General features: G+C 35.8%; 2 protein-coding genes and 1 pseudogene across 2 annotated transcripts; 1 reads left to right on the top strand and 2 right to left on the bottom strand.

The window, feature by feature from the left end:
• The first annotated feature begins 2,070 nt into the window (after positions 1–2,070).
• LOC131024782 (dimethylnonatriene synthase-like) lies at positions 2,071–6,478 on the top strand (annotated as a pseudogene).
• A 3,475-nt stretch (positions 6,479–9,953) lies between these two features.
• On the bottom strand, positions 9,954–12,646 carry LOC130985090 (tetrahydroberberine oxidase-like). Its single transcript, XM_057907862.1, has 2 exons — positions 11,761–12,646; positions 9,954–10,944 (listed from the first exon to the last, which is right to left on the bottom strand). The coding sequence occupies exons 1-2, from the start codon at positions 12,478–12,480 to the stop codon at positions 10,075–10,077; spliced, it is 1,590 nt and encodes a 529-aa protein (XP_057763845.1). The 5' UTR covers positions 12,481–12,646; the 3' UTR covers positions 9,954–10,074.
• Positions 12,647–15,495: 2,849 nt separating this feature from the next.
• On the bottom strand, positions 15,496–17,772 carry LOC130985089 (tetrahydroberberine oxidase-like). The gene is made up of 2 exons (XM_057907861.1): positions 16,973–17,772; positions 15,496–16,461 (listed from the first exon to the last, which is right to left on the bottom strand). Exons 1-2 carry the CDS (start codon positions 17,690–17,692, stop codon positions 15,601–15,603), a joined length of 1,581 nt encoding a protein of 526 aa, XP_057763844.1. The 5' UTR covers positions 17,693–17,772; the 3' UTR covers positions 15,496–15,600.
• Positions 17,773–18,406: the final 634 nt, after the last annotated feature.

The following is an 18,406-nucleotide window of genomic DNA, read 5'->3' as shown; positions in this document are numbered from 1 at the left end:
GTTTGATTTTATTAAGGGCCGAAACCCGTAGAGATAAGGGAGGCGGTAGCTTAAGGGAATTTTAATTCCCTAATTTTTGTTTCAAAAAGTGCCGCATAGTTAGTAAGTACTCCCTCTGTCCCATAATAAGTGGCCACATTTCCTTTTTCGTCTGTCCCACTATAAGTGGCTGCTTTCTAAAAATGGCAAAAGTTTACTTTAATTAAGTCAACAATTACTCACTAATTTGGTCAACAATTGTAGGTCACTTTCTAAAAATGCCAAAATTACTTTAATTAAGTCAACAATTACTCACTAATTTGGTCAACAATTATAGGCCACACTCTATTAAAACATATAACACTCAATTTCTTAATCTCCGTGCCGAAAAGAATGTGGCCACTTATTATGGGACGGAGGGAGTATTTGACAAGGGAAGGATTCTTCTTTTATTATCATCATTAGGCCTAGCCACATTTTTAGACTAAGGAATTAGAGTTGACTTTGTTTAGTTTTATGATACATACTTTTGCTTTAGTTTGAGTGCAGATACGAATTCTTCCATGCATGCAAATTAGTTTTATAATATTGTTTCTTTCTAGCTTTTGAATTTTGGAGAGCAATTGCGGCTGGATTGTTTCGACCTTTTAGCAACGATTTCTTTCGATTGGTGATCAGTTTATTTCTAGCTATTTATATTTTCGTTCGTATTTTATTTCTTGCAATTTTGATTTGTTTATTTTGTGTTTGATTATTATTATGCTTTCTTTTATTTCTTTAGTTGTTGTTAATTTAATTATGAGTAGCTAATTTTCTAATTCGGCGAGAATAATGAAGCACTAATTTATTAATCTGTCAGACTTAATTGAGCATAAAATTGGTTCCTATTAATTTCGATTTATTCCTAGGGTTTAAAGATAATTCTGATTTTATTTAAGCTTGATCAACTTAGATTTAATTGGATTACAGTCAATTAGCACCTCCAATCCGTAATTGTTGGAATAGGGCTGATTAGTGATAAAACTACCATGTTCGTAGTAGGAATAAATTGGTGGATTAATTATTACTAGCGTATCTCGGATAATTGGTCTAAATTGGGTTCCTTCATCTTAATGCTATTAGAATATTAAATCTAAGACTGGCGTATCCAGCTAGGTTGTATTTTAATAAGGGAATAGACAGGTCTGGCGTTTCCAGCTGTTTATCGACACAGTAAGTAGGAATTGGGGTACGTCCGTTGTGTTCACGGTATCCTATAACTGGTTGGTTAATAAGGATTAATTAATTATTGCGTCGATGATCAGAGCTTTGAATTAGTGTGGATTTATTTGAGCCGAATTACCTTTCTATTGATATTTTTCTAGACTCTTTTATTTGATTAATTTTGTTTTATTAGTTTAATTTATATTTTCTCAAATTTAAGGCGTGGTGGCATCACCAAAATTATAGATTTTAGGGATTTGAATGATTTTACTTGCTTTCTGTGGGATCGACCCTGCTTATCATTATGCTAATTAGTTTTGATAATTCTGCAGGAATTATTTGGTGGTATACGATGTCCACCACAGCCCATCGATCTTTCTTGCACGCATATACTCCAAATGGCAAAATGAAGTTTATAGTTACACAAATATCTCCTATTCACCATTATTTAAGTGAAAAAAAAAATACTTGGCTTGTACGGGATCCGAGATATTTAAATAATAAGGTTGTGATTGGTAGGTTTTAATTAATTATGAGGTATTGGTAGCAAAATAATCTTGCATTATTATGTGTTCGATAGTTTATGTATTATTAATGAGGCGATTCGAGATAAAATCATGGCTCAGATGAATTTTACTGTTTCCTTTTGAAAAAAAAAAGTTCGCCTCACTCCGATAATCTAACAAAATAGTATACAAAATCAAATCTCTTTTGTGTGAAATTAATTAATTTGAATCTCAATTTTGTCATATATTGCATGGCATTGTCACATACATGAGCATTGGATATTAACATAAAAAAACAAATAATTAATGTTTCATTTTCTTTATTTCATGGTGATACAAAGGAACATTTAACTTTATTCCATTCCCCTACAAATAGCAAACAATGCGGGAAAATGAAGAATTTGAAGTAAGATGTGAAAGCATGTAATTTGAGAAAGTGTGTGAGCAAAAAGAAAATATAATCATATATTTGAGAAAGTATGATCGTAGGTTGTGTTTATTTAGACCGAATGTTGAAATGAAATCTGTCGTCACTCACACTCCTACACAAATTATATGGGGGGATACTTGATTAGAAAATGTCAAAATGAGGTGTTACTTATGTCCGAGAAATTAAGAATAAATATTGATATATGCATCACAAATTCATTGTGAGCAATTAATAATGCAAATTTGTTTTTGTGTTGACTGAAGTAGATTATAATCTTGATTCTTGAGTAAGTATGGCTACAGTTTTAGTTCAAGCATAAAAGGAGGGCCCAATTTAAGCCCATTATGAAAATACCAAAAGGGCCGACCAATTTGGCTACAGTAATTAGGTTGCAACCTCAAAACTCAAAAGGAGGGCCCAATTTACGGTTTTAATCGGATAACCAAAATCGGTTTACCAGCCCTACTCGCAACTCGGAAAACCGTCACGTTTTCCGGGACGGGGACGATTTTGATCTTGTACGATACGCGATGCCGTAGCTGGAGCATCCGAGATCCTCATCTGCATGCCGTGCGCCTTCGCGCATGGAATGGCTGATTGAATGTGAGAAACTTGCTTCGCGGCGATGATGATTTGGGGTTTTGGGTGTGTGGGATTCATTGAAGCTTAGGTTTCTTATGTAATTTTGCAGAAGTGATGAATATAAGGCATTGCTTTGAGTGTAAAGAACTGCAGAAATGGATGAATCGGATTTGTTTTCAAGGCGCTGAATGAATGCAGGTGAGATGGTGTATTATTGGAGGAGAGAGAATGACACTGCGATTCTTGAATAATTCATTTTCTGAAAATGTTGTGTTTTTATATTGAGTTGATGGGCTCAATTAGCCATTCTTGTATAAGAAGGAAAAAGTGTCCACCCAAATAAAAATATGGAAAAATTAGCATTTTTTTTTAATGTAAATGGTACAATTATATCCTTAATAAAGTTACACACTTTTTTTGCAAAAACGTGTGATAACGTAAATATGTGTAATTGTGAAAGAGTGTAACAAGGTAAAATACACTGCAACACACTTTTTTAAAAATCGTGCATGTAATAGTTATTTTACACTGTTTCACACTGATGAGGACTGTAATATTCATCAGCGTTGTGCTTAGTAATTCAAGTCTATTTTACCTATTTATTATTATTATTATTAAATAAACTAACCAGTGCAGGTTTAACTAAAAACTTAGGATAATAAATGAATACGAAGAGCTGCGCAGTCGAGAAACGTCTGCGCAGCCAAAGATACTAGAGTCCAGTGCTACCAGAGCTGGCCTTGCCAGAGTGCAGCCTACCAGAGCAGATCAACAAACTCCACCGGAGCCGTCGGGTGCATGGCCGTTGATAGGGCACCTCCACCTCCTCGACGGCCCGAGCCCGGTGGCCCGAACCCTGGGGGCCATGGCCGACCGCCACGGCCCGGTCTTCTCCCTCCGCCTCGGCAGCCACCCTCCGCTTCGGCAGCCATCGCGCCGTGGTGGTGAGCAGCTGGGAGGCGATCAAGGAGTGCCTCACCGCCAACGACCGCGTCTTCGTGACGCGGCCGAGCATGGCGGTGGCGAAGTACGTGGGCTACGGCGGCGCGAGCTTCGGGCTCACACCCTACGGGCCCTACTGGCGTGACGTCAGGAAGATGGTGACCGTCGACCTCTTCACGGTCCGCCGCCTCGACGATTTCAGTTACGTGCGGGCGGCGGAGGTCGACGGCTTCGTCAAGGATTTGTACTCGATGAGCGGCGGCGAAAACGGCGGCGAATCGAAGAAGGTGGTGGCTTTGAGTGGTCGGATTGAGCTCTTGACGTTCAATATCATTTTAAGGATGCTAGTTGGGAAAAGGTTCTCGTTTTCCAAGTAAGTAGTTACGTGTAAACTTTGGTGTTATATTTTGTGTTTCATGTGTAAATATATGTTTTCACGTGTATATAAGAATAAATTAATATAAAAATTTATTTTCAAGTTGAATCATGAATATCTACGGTGAATTCATCTGTTTATTGGATGAATTCATGGTTTTGAGTTCGAATGTTATAAGAAGCAAAAATTTCAATTTTTTTTGTTTATATTTTTCATTGCAAATTCATATATATAGGATTCGGTTCTATTGAAAAATTAAATATTTTGCAAAATTTAAAATCGTGATCAATAATTTTGATGAACAGACATTTTGGTTTGGAGTTCAAGTCTTGCAGTGATGAAATTTTCTAAAATACGTCTATTCATTAAAATGACTAACTTGTTCATCAAAATTATTGATCTGTTCAATATTTCGCAATTTTGTAAAATATTTAATTTCTCAATTCAACCTTTCCCTCTCTTTATATATAGTTTTTCAACTTCTCTATTTTACGCTAATACCCCTTGTTCTTGCAGAGGTGATGACAAAAATTGGAGGTTCCAAGAAGCCATAAAGAAAGTATTGTATCTCAGTGGAGTGTTCGTTTTTTCTGATGCAATCCCAGTCCTAGAATGGTTGGATATTGGAGGATACATCAAAAGCATGAAACAAACTTTCAAGCAAGTAGACCATGTTCTTGACGATTGGGTTCAAGAAAGAATTCAGACAAGAAGGCAAAAAAACGATCAAAGTGTCTCAAATTTCATGGATGTGATTAGGGATGGCAACGGGCCGGATCTGGATCGGGTCTGGCCAATACCAGATCCAGATCCGTTTTCATATACCAGATCCAGATCCAGATCCGTGGATCTGAAAATTTTGGATCCAGATCCAGATCCGTCAGATCCGCGGGTCCACGGGTCCAGATCCATGGATCTACTATTTTTAAATTAAATTAAAAAAAATCATAAAATCAACATCTAATTTCTATTATGAAAAATATAACACAAAATACTTTTATCTAATTACTTTTAGTTTTTATTCTTTTGAATATAATTTATTTATTATTTTTAATTTAGTTAATATTATTAGTAAATTAAATATAAAATAATATAAAAAATATATATAAAATAAAACGGATCCACGGATCGGATCTGGATCTATAATTTCAAGATCCAGATCCGTTTTCAAAACTGAGATCCAGATCCAGATCCATCGGATCCAAAAAATTGAGATTCTGGATCCACGGATCTGGACCGGGTCCAAGATCCACTGCCATCCCTAGATGTGATGTTGTCAACAATAGAGGAGAATGAGATGGTAGCTAATTACACAAGGGAAACTGTCATCAAGGCCACAATTCTAGTAAGCATGATATGTTCTTGTCGTTTTTCCAATTATATTATGAACTATCGATTTTCACTTATGCATATATATCATCAAATATATTATTTTTTTCTCGTACATGAAGATGATTAGGATATAATATAGTGAAGAATTAATTTGACGTGAAAATCCATGTGTAAAACTGAGTTTTTCCCACATTAAATTTTCAACTATCCTCCTCAATTTTCAAGTACTACAAAGTTTGTAACTATATTCATAGTTTCATGTAGCCCTAAAAATAATTTGTGAAAATTGATAGTTCGGGATGTAATTGAAAACAGAGTTATAGTTTGAGATATATTTTGTTATTTTGATTAATCCGTATTTTTTTTAATCAAATATTTAGATGCTAGTCATGACGGGATCCGAGAGCACGGCCGAGACACTAATATGGGCGATCTCGTTGCTCCTAAACAATCCCCATACCATGAAACTAGCTTAAGACGAAATTGATAACAATGTTGGTAGAGACAGATGCGTGCAAGAATCTGACATCAACAAACTCACTTATCTACAAGCAATCTTCAAAGAAACCCTAAGGTTGTACCCGCCGGGGCCCCTGTCAGGGCCCCGCGAGGCCCTCGAGGACTGCCACATCGGCGAATACCATGTCCCAAAAGGGACGCGTTTGGTCATCAACCTATGGAAATTGCACCGCGACCCTAATATTTGGTCGGACCCAGACAAGTTTAGACCCGAGAGATTTTTGAACGAGAAAAGTCAAATAAATATTAAAGGACAATGTTTCGAGTTCATCCCGTTTAGCTCGGGACGAAGAATGTGCCCCGGAATGATGTTCGGTCTGCAAGTTATACATCTAACCCTCGCCCGTTTGCTCCAAAGCTTCGACTTGTCGATGCCAAATGGGGAGACAGTTGACATGGGAGAAGGGTTGGGACTCGCTCTACCAAAGTTGAAGCTTGTTGATGTTGTTCTCACTCTTAGGCTTCCTCAAAAACTATACCAAAGCATCTAATTAATTATATATATCTATGTCATAAATACAAATGATGCATCATGAAGTGTATTGTTAGTCTCAAACTTGTCTATGTTTTTTTTTTTCAATAAATAAATTTGTAAAGATTATGGTGACACCTCTATGTGTATGCTGTAATTTTACTTTTCTTTTTTTTATGAATAATTTCTTTACAAATAATACAAACTACACACACCCCACCTATGGTGGTTATTGTGGCCGAGAGTACTTGAACCTGTGACCTCTTGGACAACAGGCAACCACCCCATCCACTAGGCCATCCCTTGTAAAGTTTGATAATCTGGACTAGGCTCTGAAGGCTGAGTTGGGCTGCCAAATGAAAATTCTAGAAATTGCATTATGCAGATAATTAAGTGTTGAATATTGAAATTGCTATAATTTAAAATTTAATAAAAAAATCATCATGTCTTCGAATAAAATAATTAAAACTTATATAAGTACGTTACGCTTAAATAGCAGTTTGACCTTTTGATTTTGCGTTAAGAGATACCCCCTTCGTCCCCCCGAATCTTGACACATTTTCAATAAGGTAATAATCAGTCCAAAAATAAGGGTCTTAATTACATTTTATCTCATACTTAATCACTTTTATACTTTATTACCTACACACTTAAAACACTAATCTAATACTAGTAGTATTTTCAAGATCTAATTATTCAGCTACCCTTCTTATCAGAGTATTCTAAAATACTAGTAGTATTTTCAAGATCTAATCAAAATTAAAATTTGGTGTCCAGTATTCGTGTATCTTAATTCTTAAGCGGGGGTTCTTAATAAATAAAAATAATACGTTTGATCTCTTGTTTACTTAGATGAATTGAAATTTTAAGAATATTTCAAGATCCTTGATTAGCTAATTTTTTGCTTGACTTTTAATTCATTGAGTGACGTTTACTTTGCATGCATGATTGAATATTTTTTATTCTCTAGACTAAGATTTCTCTAATCCCACAATTTCAATGAGATAAGAATCAAGCAAAATGGTGCGTCGTTTTACACCAAAAATATCCGGCAGTCAGCCGGTATATGCCCACACTGCGCAGATAGCAGTAAGCAAGATCGTCTCCCAAGGGACTGGCGAGAATTTCTCTAATTAAAGCCTGCAAGTAACCTCCGAAATTTTGAGAAGAAAATATAGAAAATACTAAACTTAAAATTAAATAAATAAAATCCAAATAAACCAATTTTTCCAATTAACCAAAAGATGAATAAAAATCCAACAATTAATAAAAGAATTCCAGCAATCAATTAAGTCCACCCTAGCTTAATTATTCCGATCATCGATGCAAAAATAACTTTAAATCATGCAAACAAACCAGTTATAACCACCGAAGACGCTTCTGACGTGATCTTATTTCTCCTTAATTATTTGGTAACCAGGAATACGCTTCACTAATTACTACCCTAATCGACTGACAACCGTAAGAGACGCTCTATAGGTTTAATGAGCCGACATCATTAATATCTAGAGAAACTCGATTCAAAACCAATAAACTCTGACGCAAGATTATTGAATTAAGACTGCTTTTCCCTTGACCCTGATGTGTCAATTTACCACTAATCAAACCTAAACCACAATTACGGATGGCCGGTTCAATTGGCTATATAATTAATTCTAACCCAATAAATATTTGCAACTATCTAATGGATTAAAACAATTAATATCATTAAACATGGAGAATTGCAGATGCAAGCATAAAATAAAGTATAAGAACAATTAGATCTCACAGAATAATTTCGCTAGTGTTTCCCTAATCGATGCCGGAATAAACGAATTTAGCTAGAAAACGTTATTTATATAATTAAATAACACAAGAAATTAAAAGAATAAATTGCATGCAAGAATGATGAAAGAATAAAACTTGAATTGAGAACTCTAAAATTGCGTCCAGTCGCTGCTCTCCAAAGTTGGCGTGAATTATGGTGATCAAAAAAGTGGCGGCTGCTAATTGTTATATATATATCTAACTAAGGAAATTAAAATAAGACTAACCTAAACTAATTGGCGCATAACATGGGCCCTAACTAATTAAACAAAACTAAACACCTAAACTAATAAGAAAAACTAATCTAATTAACTTAAACAAAGAAGGTGGCGTCTGAAAGCCCACAAAATAAATCCATGCAACCCACTTCAATAATTCCAATCAGTTCGACATTTAATTTGCACGCGAGTCTCGTTCCTTGCAAAAGCTTCTTCTTTCCCAACTTGAAACTTCAAGATTCTTCTCAAAATTAAATCTTTTCTCCATATCCTATCAAATACCATCAAAATTCATATAAGACCAGAATCATATCCTAAAGATGATATTTAACACGAATTAAGCATAAGAACCTATGACCTCTTGGACAACAGGCAACCACCCCATCCACTAGGCCATCCACTAAGCCATCCCTTGTAAAGTTTGATAATCTGGACTAGGCTCTGAAGGCTGAGTTGGGCTGCCAAATGAAAATTTTAGATATTGCATTATGCAGATAATTAAGTGTTGAATATTGAAATTGCTATAATTTAAAATTTAATAAAAAAATCATCATGTGTTCGAAGAAAATAATCAAAACTTATGTGCGTTACGTTTAAATAGCAGTTTGACCTTTTGATTTTGCATTAAGAGATACCCCTTCGTCCCCCCGAATCTTGACACATTTTCAATAAGGTAATAATCAGTCCAAAAATAAGGGTCTTAATTACATTTTCTCTCAGACTTGATCACTTTTATACTTTATTACCTACACACTTAAAACACTAATCTAATAAAAAAATCATCACGTGTTCGAAGAAAATAATCAAAACTTAATAATGTGCGTCACGTTTAAATGGCAGTTTGACCTTTTAATTTTGCGTTAAGAGATAATTACCTATATTATATTATTTTATTCAGATTGCATTTAAAAAACATATCTCTCTGATGCTGTCTCATTGACTTTGAGCATGGACTATAGAGAAGCATCAAGGAACAGGTCTATTACATAACAATTAACAATTAGAAATCTTGAAAGAACGTACTAATTAAGAATCGTAGCTAATTATTCAGCTACCCTTCTTATCAGAGTATTCTAAAATACTAGTAGTATTTTCAAGATCTAATCAAAATTAAAATTTGGTGTCCAGCTGTATTCGTATCTTAATTCTTAAGCGGGGGTTCTTAATAAATAAAAATAATACGTCTGATCTCTTGTTTACTTAGATGAATTGAAATTTTAAGAATATTTCAAGATCCTTGATTAGCTAATTTTTTGCTTGATTTTTAATTCATTGAGTGACGTTTACTTTGCATGCATGATTGAATATTTTTTATTCTCTAGACTAAGATTTCTCTAATCCCACAATTTCAATGAGATAAGAATCAAGCAAAACTAGCTTAAATAATGGAAATAATCAGAAGCATTGGGATATCCAAAAGATTTAATACATCTAATTAAATAAATAAGAGATTAGCTAGTCTTATTATTTTTATCTATCAAGTTAAATCATTCAGAGTAAAACGACCTTAAAATGATAAAATTGAAGAAATACTACTCTTAATTAAGGATAAAAATATTCAATCATGCATTTTATCAATCAAGCAAACTAAACGCTCCCTAATTGTATCACTTTATTATAGTAAATGCATACAAATTTTGAAACATAACACAATTTTTACAAGGTCTTATTCATATTCAAACACATGCTCTCATCCCCTCCTAAAATTTTCAAATTAATTTCCCACTTTTTCCACTTGGAATGCTCTGTTCGTTTCTGAAGAAATTGTGAGGATCAACCATGGTCTTAACCAGAACAAGACGATCGAAATTGTTCTTGTAATACTTCTTCCCCCAAACACTCGCCTGCGCGTAGCTCGTCTTCCCCACAACGTTGTTGACTCCGAGGTCGAGATCTCTGTAGTTGAGATACGCTGACCTCGGAGCCGTCGAGACGTAAGGAGTCATGTAATCGTAAAGCCTCCTCGACCAGCTTAGGTAGCCGTCCGAATTCTCTTCTTGCCAACGGACTAGATGAGCGAAGAAGTACAGATTGCCAGCTCTATGAGGGAAAGGAATGGCGGAGTCGGAGATCTCCGCCATTCTCCCGCCGTACGGCATCATGGTGATTAACAAATACCCCTTATCCTCTGCTCGGTAAAATTGCTCCCATATGCCTTGAATGGCGTATTGAGGAATTGGTGTCTGCACGTAGTCTGATTTTTGCTTAAAGTATGCCGGTTGGGGCTGAGTTCTGTTGAGCAGGATTTGCGGCGGCGCGTCGATGGGGTAGCCGCCGATGTAGAGTGTGGAATTGATCCAGCTCGTCTCGATGCAGTTTTCTCTCACTAGGCCGAGCTCGGGGAAGCTTCGTCGCATCAGCGGCAACAGCGTGTCGATGGGGCCGAGGAATAGCGACACGAAGGAGGCGTGGATGGTCGGGTTGGAACTCAACCGGGTTATCAAGATTGCGATGAACAAATCTTTGTCGAGGTTGGGAGCGATGTATTGCCAGCGGTCGATGAGTTGAGTTGCGTTTTGTTCTAGGGTTTTGTCCACTGTGAAAACAGTAACCCTTTCTGGTACATCTACTAGTTCAACCTGTTGAAATTAAATTAATTTCAATTATATCATCCCCTTCTAGAACTATTTTTTGAGAATTGAGAAGGTATGTGATTAACCCAATTTAATCAAACGTCTCATTTCAAAATTAAGGAAGAAAAAAAAAAGAATAGAAAATTGGTGACAATGATATCGACTAGTCTTGCATTATTTCAGACGAAACAGAATCGTACCTTTCATTATTTTTTCAAAAGGAGAACTATGAAATTTAAAAATGAGAATTATATAGTACGGAATTCGGAATTCAAAAATGAAAACTGTGGCTTCTATTTTTTAAATTCACACTCCTATCTCAGGCCGCGATGAAAGCTATTATCCTTATTTTGATGTGTTAGATCCTTATTTTCAGATTTTATACTCCCTCCGTCCCGGCCAAGACGCTACATTTGTTTTTCAGCACGGGATTTAATTAAGAAGTTGTAAATTAATGTTTTAAGTGTGTAATAATAAAGTGATAAAGTAGAAGAGAGAAAGTAATAAAGTAATAAAATAAGGAAGAGAAAGTAATAAAGTGATAAAGTAGGAGAGAGAAAGTAATAAATAAATACTTAATTAGTGTTAATTAAGTGTTTAAAATTCCTTATTTTTGTCAAATATAGAAATGTAGCATCTTCGTTGGGAGGCTCGAAAAAGAATATGTAGCATCTTGGGTGGGACGGAGGGAGTAACATATAATCATCATTTTCAAATTCCATAAGATATAGTAATTTTTTTTTAAAAAAAAAACACTAAAAGTTATGATCCCGTCTTAACAATGAGCTCGTATGCTTTGTTAAGACAGAGGAATCACAATACCTTCCAGGCAACAACTACACCAAAGCTAGCAGCTCCGCCGCCTCTGATAGCCCAGAACAGATCTTCGCCCATTGATTTCCTGTCAAGAATTCTGCCATTAACGTCTACTATTCTTGCATCGATCACATGATCGGCAGCCAAGCCGTACTTCCTCTGCATGAAGCCGAAGCCTCCCCCGCTGAAGTGGCCTCCGACGCCAATGGTCAGGCAACCGCCGGCCGGAAATCCAAGAACCGGACTTTTCTCCGCGATTCTGTAATACAAAGAGCCGATGGTGGCGCCGGCTTCGACCCACGCGGTTTTGGCCTCGGCGTCGACTGTGATTTCACTGAGATTGATCAAATCAATCATCACAAACGGGACTTGTGATACATAAGATAGTCCCTCGGTGTCATGGCCGCCGCTTCGAGTTCTGATCTCGAGGCCGGTTTTTTTAGCGCAGCGTATCACCGGCGGGATCTGAGATTCGTGTTCCGGGGTTATGATCACCTGCGGCTTTGGTGTAGATTCGGAAGCATATCTGAGGTTGTAGATGGAATATTTCAAGATGGAAGTGTATGATGAATTGCTTGCGGTGTAGACAACGTCGGAGCTGTCGAATTTCTCAGACAGGCAATGTAGGAAATCTTGGTGGTGGTCGGCGGCGGCGGAAGCTGCTGCCCATGAGCATGAGATGAGAAGAAGAAGCAAAGTAAGGGGAGAAATGGTTGGGGTTTTCATGGTTTAGGGATGATGAGATTGTGTTTGTGGGAAGTGGTTTGTGTGTGTTTTTTTTTTTTTTTTTTAATCTTCTTTTTGTTTATTTATTTATAGATGGAGCATGGGCAGATAATTTGTATCAGAGCTTGTCTGAACTATTAAACTAACATTACAAGTTTGAATAAGATACCAAGGTTTGAAATTGTATGCTTCTCCCCTAATAAATGTTTAGGTCAATTTTAATATTATCCAAAAGTGGACCACTTTGGCTAGGCACGGGATTTAATAAAAAGGATGATGATTTTGATGTAGTAGAGAAATGGTCCCACCACTTTATGAGATGTGTGGCTGAGATTGAATTTGAAGTGAGTTTTTTGTAAATAAAGAGTGTTTATAAGGATAAAAGATTAAAGTGGATGGTGGGACGTCCATTTCTATAAAAGGAAAGTGATACACTTTTTGTGGACGCCCAATATAGTAAAAGTGGTTCACTTTTGGCGGACGAAGGGAGTATGATTTATATGATACGTGGCTAGGATTTATCTAATTTCTCGTTTTTAATGAGATATGAGTCAAGTAAAACTAACTCAAATAATAGAAATTATAAAAAATCTTGTGATATTCTAAAATTTTAATTCATTTTTAAAAAGTGAGAGATTACCCTTGCTATTTTCGTTTCTTATTTTACAAGATACGACCTATAAGTATTTAATTGAACATGGCTAGCTTAGCATGGAAATGTTGACATTCTAATTTGAAAATTATTTTGAAGTTCGAATTTCATCAATATAATTAGTATTATCTTTTAGTGTCTTCTACTTAATCTATCTAAGTACTATTCCATAGGAATACATGACACATGAGTATAGTGGGTGGGTTTGTAATCATCCCTCAGTTTTTGACGACCATCACTTATATATTAATCTTTTGGTCATGGTTTCTCAAAATAAATAATTCCCCAAGGAATAGGTCATATTCATACCTAGAAACTTTCAGCATAAATTTTAATAAAAAGTGGTTAAGAATGAATGCATATGAGGAATTGCTTCGAGTGTAGAGAACTGCAGAAATGGATGAACCGGATTTGTTTTCAAGGCATTGAAATTTTAATCTTCTTTTTGTTTATTTATTTATAGATGGATGGGCAGATCATTTGTATCAGAGCTTGATTGAACTATTAAACTAACATTACAAGTTAATTTGAATAAGAAACCAAGGTTTGAAATTGTATGCTTGTCCCCTAAGAAATGTGTAGGTCAATTTTAATATTATCCAAATCTTAATGGGGGATTATTTTGTATCATTCATATGATACATGAGTAAGACTAGGATTTATCTAATTTCTGGCTTTTAATGAGATATGAATCAAGTAAAACTAACTCAAATAATATAAATTATAAAAAAAATTGTGATACTCTAAAATTTTAATTCATCTTAAAAAGTGAGTGATTAGCCTTACTATTTTAGTTTCTTATTATACAAGATACGACCTATAAGTATTTACTTAAATTGAACATGGCTAGCTTAGCATGGAAATGTTAACATTCTAATTTGAAAATTATTTTGAAGTTCGAATTTCATCAATATAATTAGTAGTATTATCTTTGAGTGTCTTCTACTTAATCTATCTAAGTACTATTCCATCCGAACACATGACACATGAGTATAGTGGGTGGGTTTGTAATCATCCCTCAGTTTTTGACGACCATCACTTCTATATTAATCTTTTGGTCATGGTTTCTCAAAAGAAATAATTCCTCCATGCATATGTAAATGTCATATTTATACCTAGAATCTTTCAGCATGAATTTTAATAGAAAGTGGTTAAGAAAATTATTGAGTGTATTGATAATGAATAAAATTTATTGATGCTGAAAAAATGATTTACATTGGAATTATTGATGGAATAATTATTAATGGTCCCACATTATGAAAAAAAGTATATTAAATTACGTGGAATAGTGTCAAAAAATGAAAAGGACGTATATATGAGGAATTGGGCTGATATCTTTTTTTTGTATTTGGGCCTTCCCTTTATCTTTTATTGGGGTGATTTATTGGTTGGGCTTCATTTTATTTTTAGGGCCTTGTATTGATTTTCCTTTGCGCTGAAGTTTATTTTTCCAGTCAGTTGGGCCGAGTTTCTATCTTATTTTGAGTCCAAAATCGTTTTCATTATATGGGCTGTCATTATATGGACATATTATGTATAAAGGCTAAAATAAGAGCATTTCTTAAAATATAAAATAAGAATCATTTTCAACCCTTAGATCATCAAGATCTACGGTTGATTCGTAATTCTATTGGATGGATTTATGGTCCCGAGTTCGAATCCCAAAGGTAACAAAAAGCTCATAGATAAATAATTAAATAACATCCGTCACTTCAATTAGTCGAGCGATAAGTCGACTAATAATATATACTGTAGTGAAATGCCGGGTGTTACAAAAGATTATGGTGACAACTCTATGTGTATGCTGTAATTTTACTTTTCCCTTGTAAAGTTTGATAATCTGGACTACGCTCTGAAGGCTGAGTTGGGCTATCAAATTATGATTTAGTTTGAGCCTAATCTCTCTCTATCTCTCTTTCTGTCAAATGAAAATTCCAGAAATTGCATTATGCAGATAATTAAGTGTTGAATATTGAAATTGCTATTAATCTAAAATTTAATAAAAAAACATCATGTGTTCGAAGAAAAGAAGAAAATAATCAAAACTTATGTGCGTTACGCTTAAATAGCAGTTTGACCTTTTAATTTTGCGTTTAATTTGCATGATTGAATATTTTTATTCTCTAAAGTAAGATTTCTTCAAACCCACAATTTCAATTAGATAAGAATCAAGCAAAACTAGCTTAAATAATGGAAATATTCAAAGGTATTGGGATATCCAAAAGTTTTAAAACATCTAAATAAACAAGAGATTAGTCTTATTATTTTTATCTATCAAATTAAATCGTTCAGAGTAAAACGACCTTAAAATGATAAAATTAAAGAAATCCTACTCTTCAAGATAAAAAATACTCAATCATGCATTTTATCAATCAAGCAAACTAAACGCTCCCTAATTGTATCACTTTATTATAGTAAATGCAGACAAATTTTGAAACATAGATAACACAATTTTGACAACGTCTTATTCACTTGGAATGCAGCGGCGGAATGCTTTGTTCGTTTCTGAAGAAATTGTGAGGATCAACCATGGTCTTAACCAGAACAAGACGATCGAAATTGTTCTTGTAATACCTCTTCCCCCAAACACTAGCCTGCGCGTAGCTCGTCTTCCCGACAACGTTGTTGACGCCGAGGTCGAGATCTCTGTAGTTGAGATACGCCGACCTCGGCGCCGTCGAGACGTAAGGAGTCATGTAATCGTAAAGCCTCCTCGACCAGCTCAGGTAGCTGTCCGAATTCTCTTCCTCCCAATGGACTAGATGAGAGAAGAGGTACAGATTGCCAGCTCTATGAGGGAAAGGAATGGCGGAGTCGGAGATCTCCGCCATTCTCCCGCCGCACGGCATCATGAAGATGAACAAATCCCCCTTATCTTCTGCTCGGTAAAACTGCTCCCATATGCCTTGAAAGGCGTATTGAGGAATTGGTTTCTTCACGTAGTCTGATTTTTGCTTCGAGTATGCTGGTTGGGGCTGAGTTCTGTTGAGCAGGATTTGCGGCGGCGCGTCGACGGGGTAGCCGCCGATGTAGAGGGTGGAATTGATCCAGCTCGTCTCGGTGCAGTTCTCTCTCACTAGGCCGAGCTCAGGGAAGCTTCGTCGCATCAGCGGCAGCAGCGCGTCGATGGGACCGAGGAATAGCGACACGAAGGAGGCGGCGATGGTCGGGTCGGAACTCGACCGGGTTATCAAGATTGCGATGAACAAATCTTTGTCGAGGTTGGGAGCGATGTATTGCCAGCGGTCGATGAGTTGAGTTGCGTTTTGTTCTAGGGTTTTGTCCACTGTGAAAACAGTGACCCTTTCTGGTACATCTAGTAGTTCAACCTGTTGAAATTAAATTAATTTCAATTATATCGTCCCCTTCTAGAACTATTTTTTTGAGAATTGAGAAAGTATGTGATTCTACCAAATTTAATCAAACATCTCATTTAAAAATTAAGGAAGAAAAAAAAAATAGAAAATCATGAAAATTTGGGTGCAATCAGTTGCACCGTGCAATCGAGTTGATCCGTTTATCTCATAGAAAATTGGTGACAATGGTATTTGTGCATGACTAGTCGTGCATTATTTCAGACGAAAACGTAACAGTGTTTTTCCAAAAAAGAACGTATATGTTATGGAATTTAAAAATGACGAAATTTGAAAATGAAAACTATAACTTCCACCACTCCTATCTCAGGTCGCGTTGGAAACTATTTTTATAGTCATCATTTTCAAATTCTTCATTTTCATATTCTATAACATATAATCCTCTTTTTGAAAAACACTGAAAATTACGATCCTGTTTTACTATTAAATTTAGTATCTTAAAAATATTATTACTCCCATATAATACCTTCCAAGCAACAACTACGCCAAAGCTGGCAGCTCCGCCGCCTCTGATAGCCCAAAACAGATCTTCACCCATTGATTTCCTGTCGAGAATTCTGCCATTAACGTCTACTATTCTTGCATCGATCACATGATCGGCAGCCAAGCCGTACTTCCTCTGCATGAAGCCGTAGCCTCCTCCGCTGAAGTGGCCTCCGACGCCAATGGTCAGGCAACCGCCGGCCGGAAATCCAAGAACCGGGCTTTTCTCGGCGATTCTGTAATACAAAGAGCCGATGGTGGCGCCAGCTTCAACCCACGCGGTTTTGGCCTCGGCGTCGACTGTGATTTCACTGAGATTGATCAAATCGATCATCACAAACGGGACTTGTGATACATAAGATAGTCCCTCGAAGTCATGGCCGCCGCTTCGAGTTCTGATCTCGAGGCCGGTTTTTTTAGCGCAGTGTATAACCGGCGGGATCTGAGATTCGTGTTCCGGGGTTATGATCACCTGCGGCTTTGGCGTAGATTCGGAAGCGAATCTGAGGTTGAAGATGGAATATTTCAAGATGGAAGTGTATGATGAATTGCTTGCGGTGTAAACAACGTTGGAGCTGTCGAATTTGTCAGACAGGCAATGTAGGAAATCTTGGTGGTGGTCGGCGGCGGCGAAAGCTGCTGCCCATGAGCATGAGATGAGAAGAAGAAGCAAAGTGAGAGAAGAAATGGTTGGGGTTTTCATGGTGTAGAGATGATGAGATTAATGTGATTGTGGGAAGTGGTTTGTGCTCTTTCTTTCTTTCTTCTTCCTTTTGATTATTTATTTATATAATGGAGCATGGGCAAAACATGGCATCAGATAGAGCTTGATTAAACTAACATTACAAGTTTGAATATAAGAAACCGGGTTTGAAATCCTATGGTAAGAAGTGTTTAGGTCAATTTTAAAATTCCAATCATTAGAGATTAATTTTATGATTTTTATTTATTTAAGTCATTTCATAAAAGTAATCACTAGAGTATGGAAGAAGATTCTCTTTGTTTATTAATAAAAATTAAAATTAAAAATAAATTATTGGAGTATATGTATGCGCATGTATCATCAACAAATTTAAAAATTCAAAGAAAATGACTTAGTTCAAAACTAATTTATAGTGTTTGGCTGGAAGCAGATACCAGAGATCCCTTAGAATTAGAAATTTCAATTAAGTCTCCTAGCTAGAAATGAATCATATAAATTATTAAGTGTCATGTGAATTATGTGATATTTCAAAATTCCAATTCATTTTAATAAATAAAAAAAATAGACATATTACTTTTATCAATATATCTATGTTAACCTTCAAAAGTAAACACTAGATATAGAATGGAAGAAGATTGCTTTTTATTAAATAAATAAAAAAAAAACATAAATAAAGTATTGGAGTATATATGTGTCATCAACAAATTAAAAATT

Source organism: Salvia miltiorrhiza, chromosome 5 (assembly GCF_028751815.1).
Source record: "Salvia miltiorrhiza cultivar Shanhuang (shh) chromosome 5, IMPLAD_Smil_shh, whole genome shotgun sequence".
NCBI lineage: Eukaryota > Viridiplantae > Streptophyta > Magnoliopsida > Lamiales > Lamiaceae > Salvia > Salvia miltiorrhiza.
Note: the sequence above shows the minus strand (reverse complement) of the source record. Positions and strands in the feature narration are given on the sequence as shown.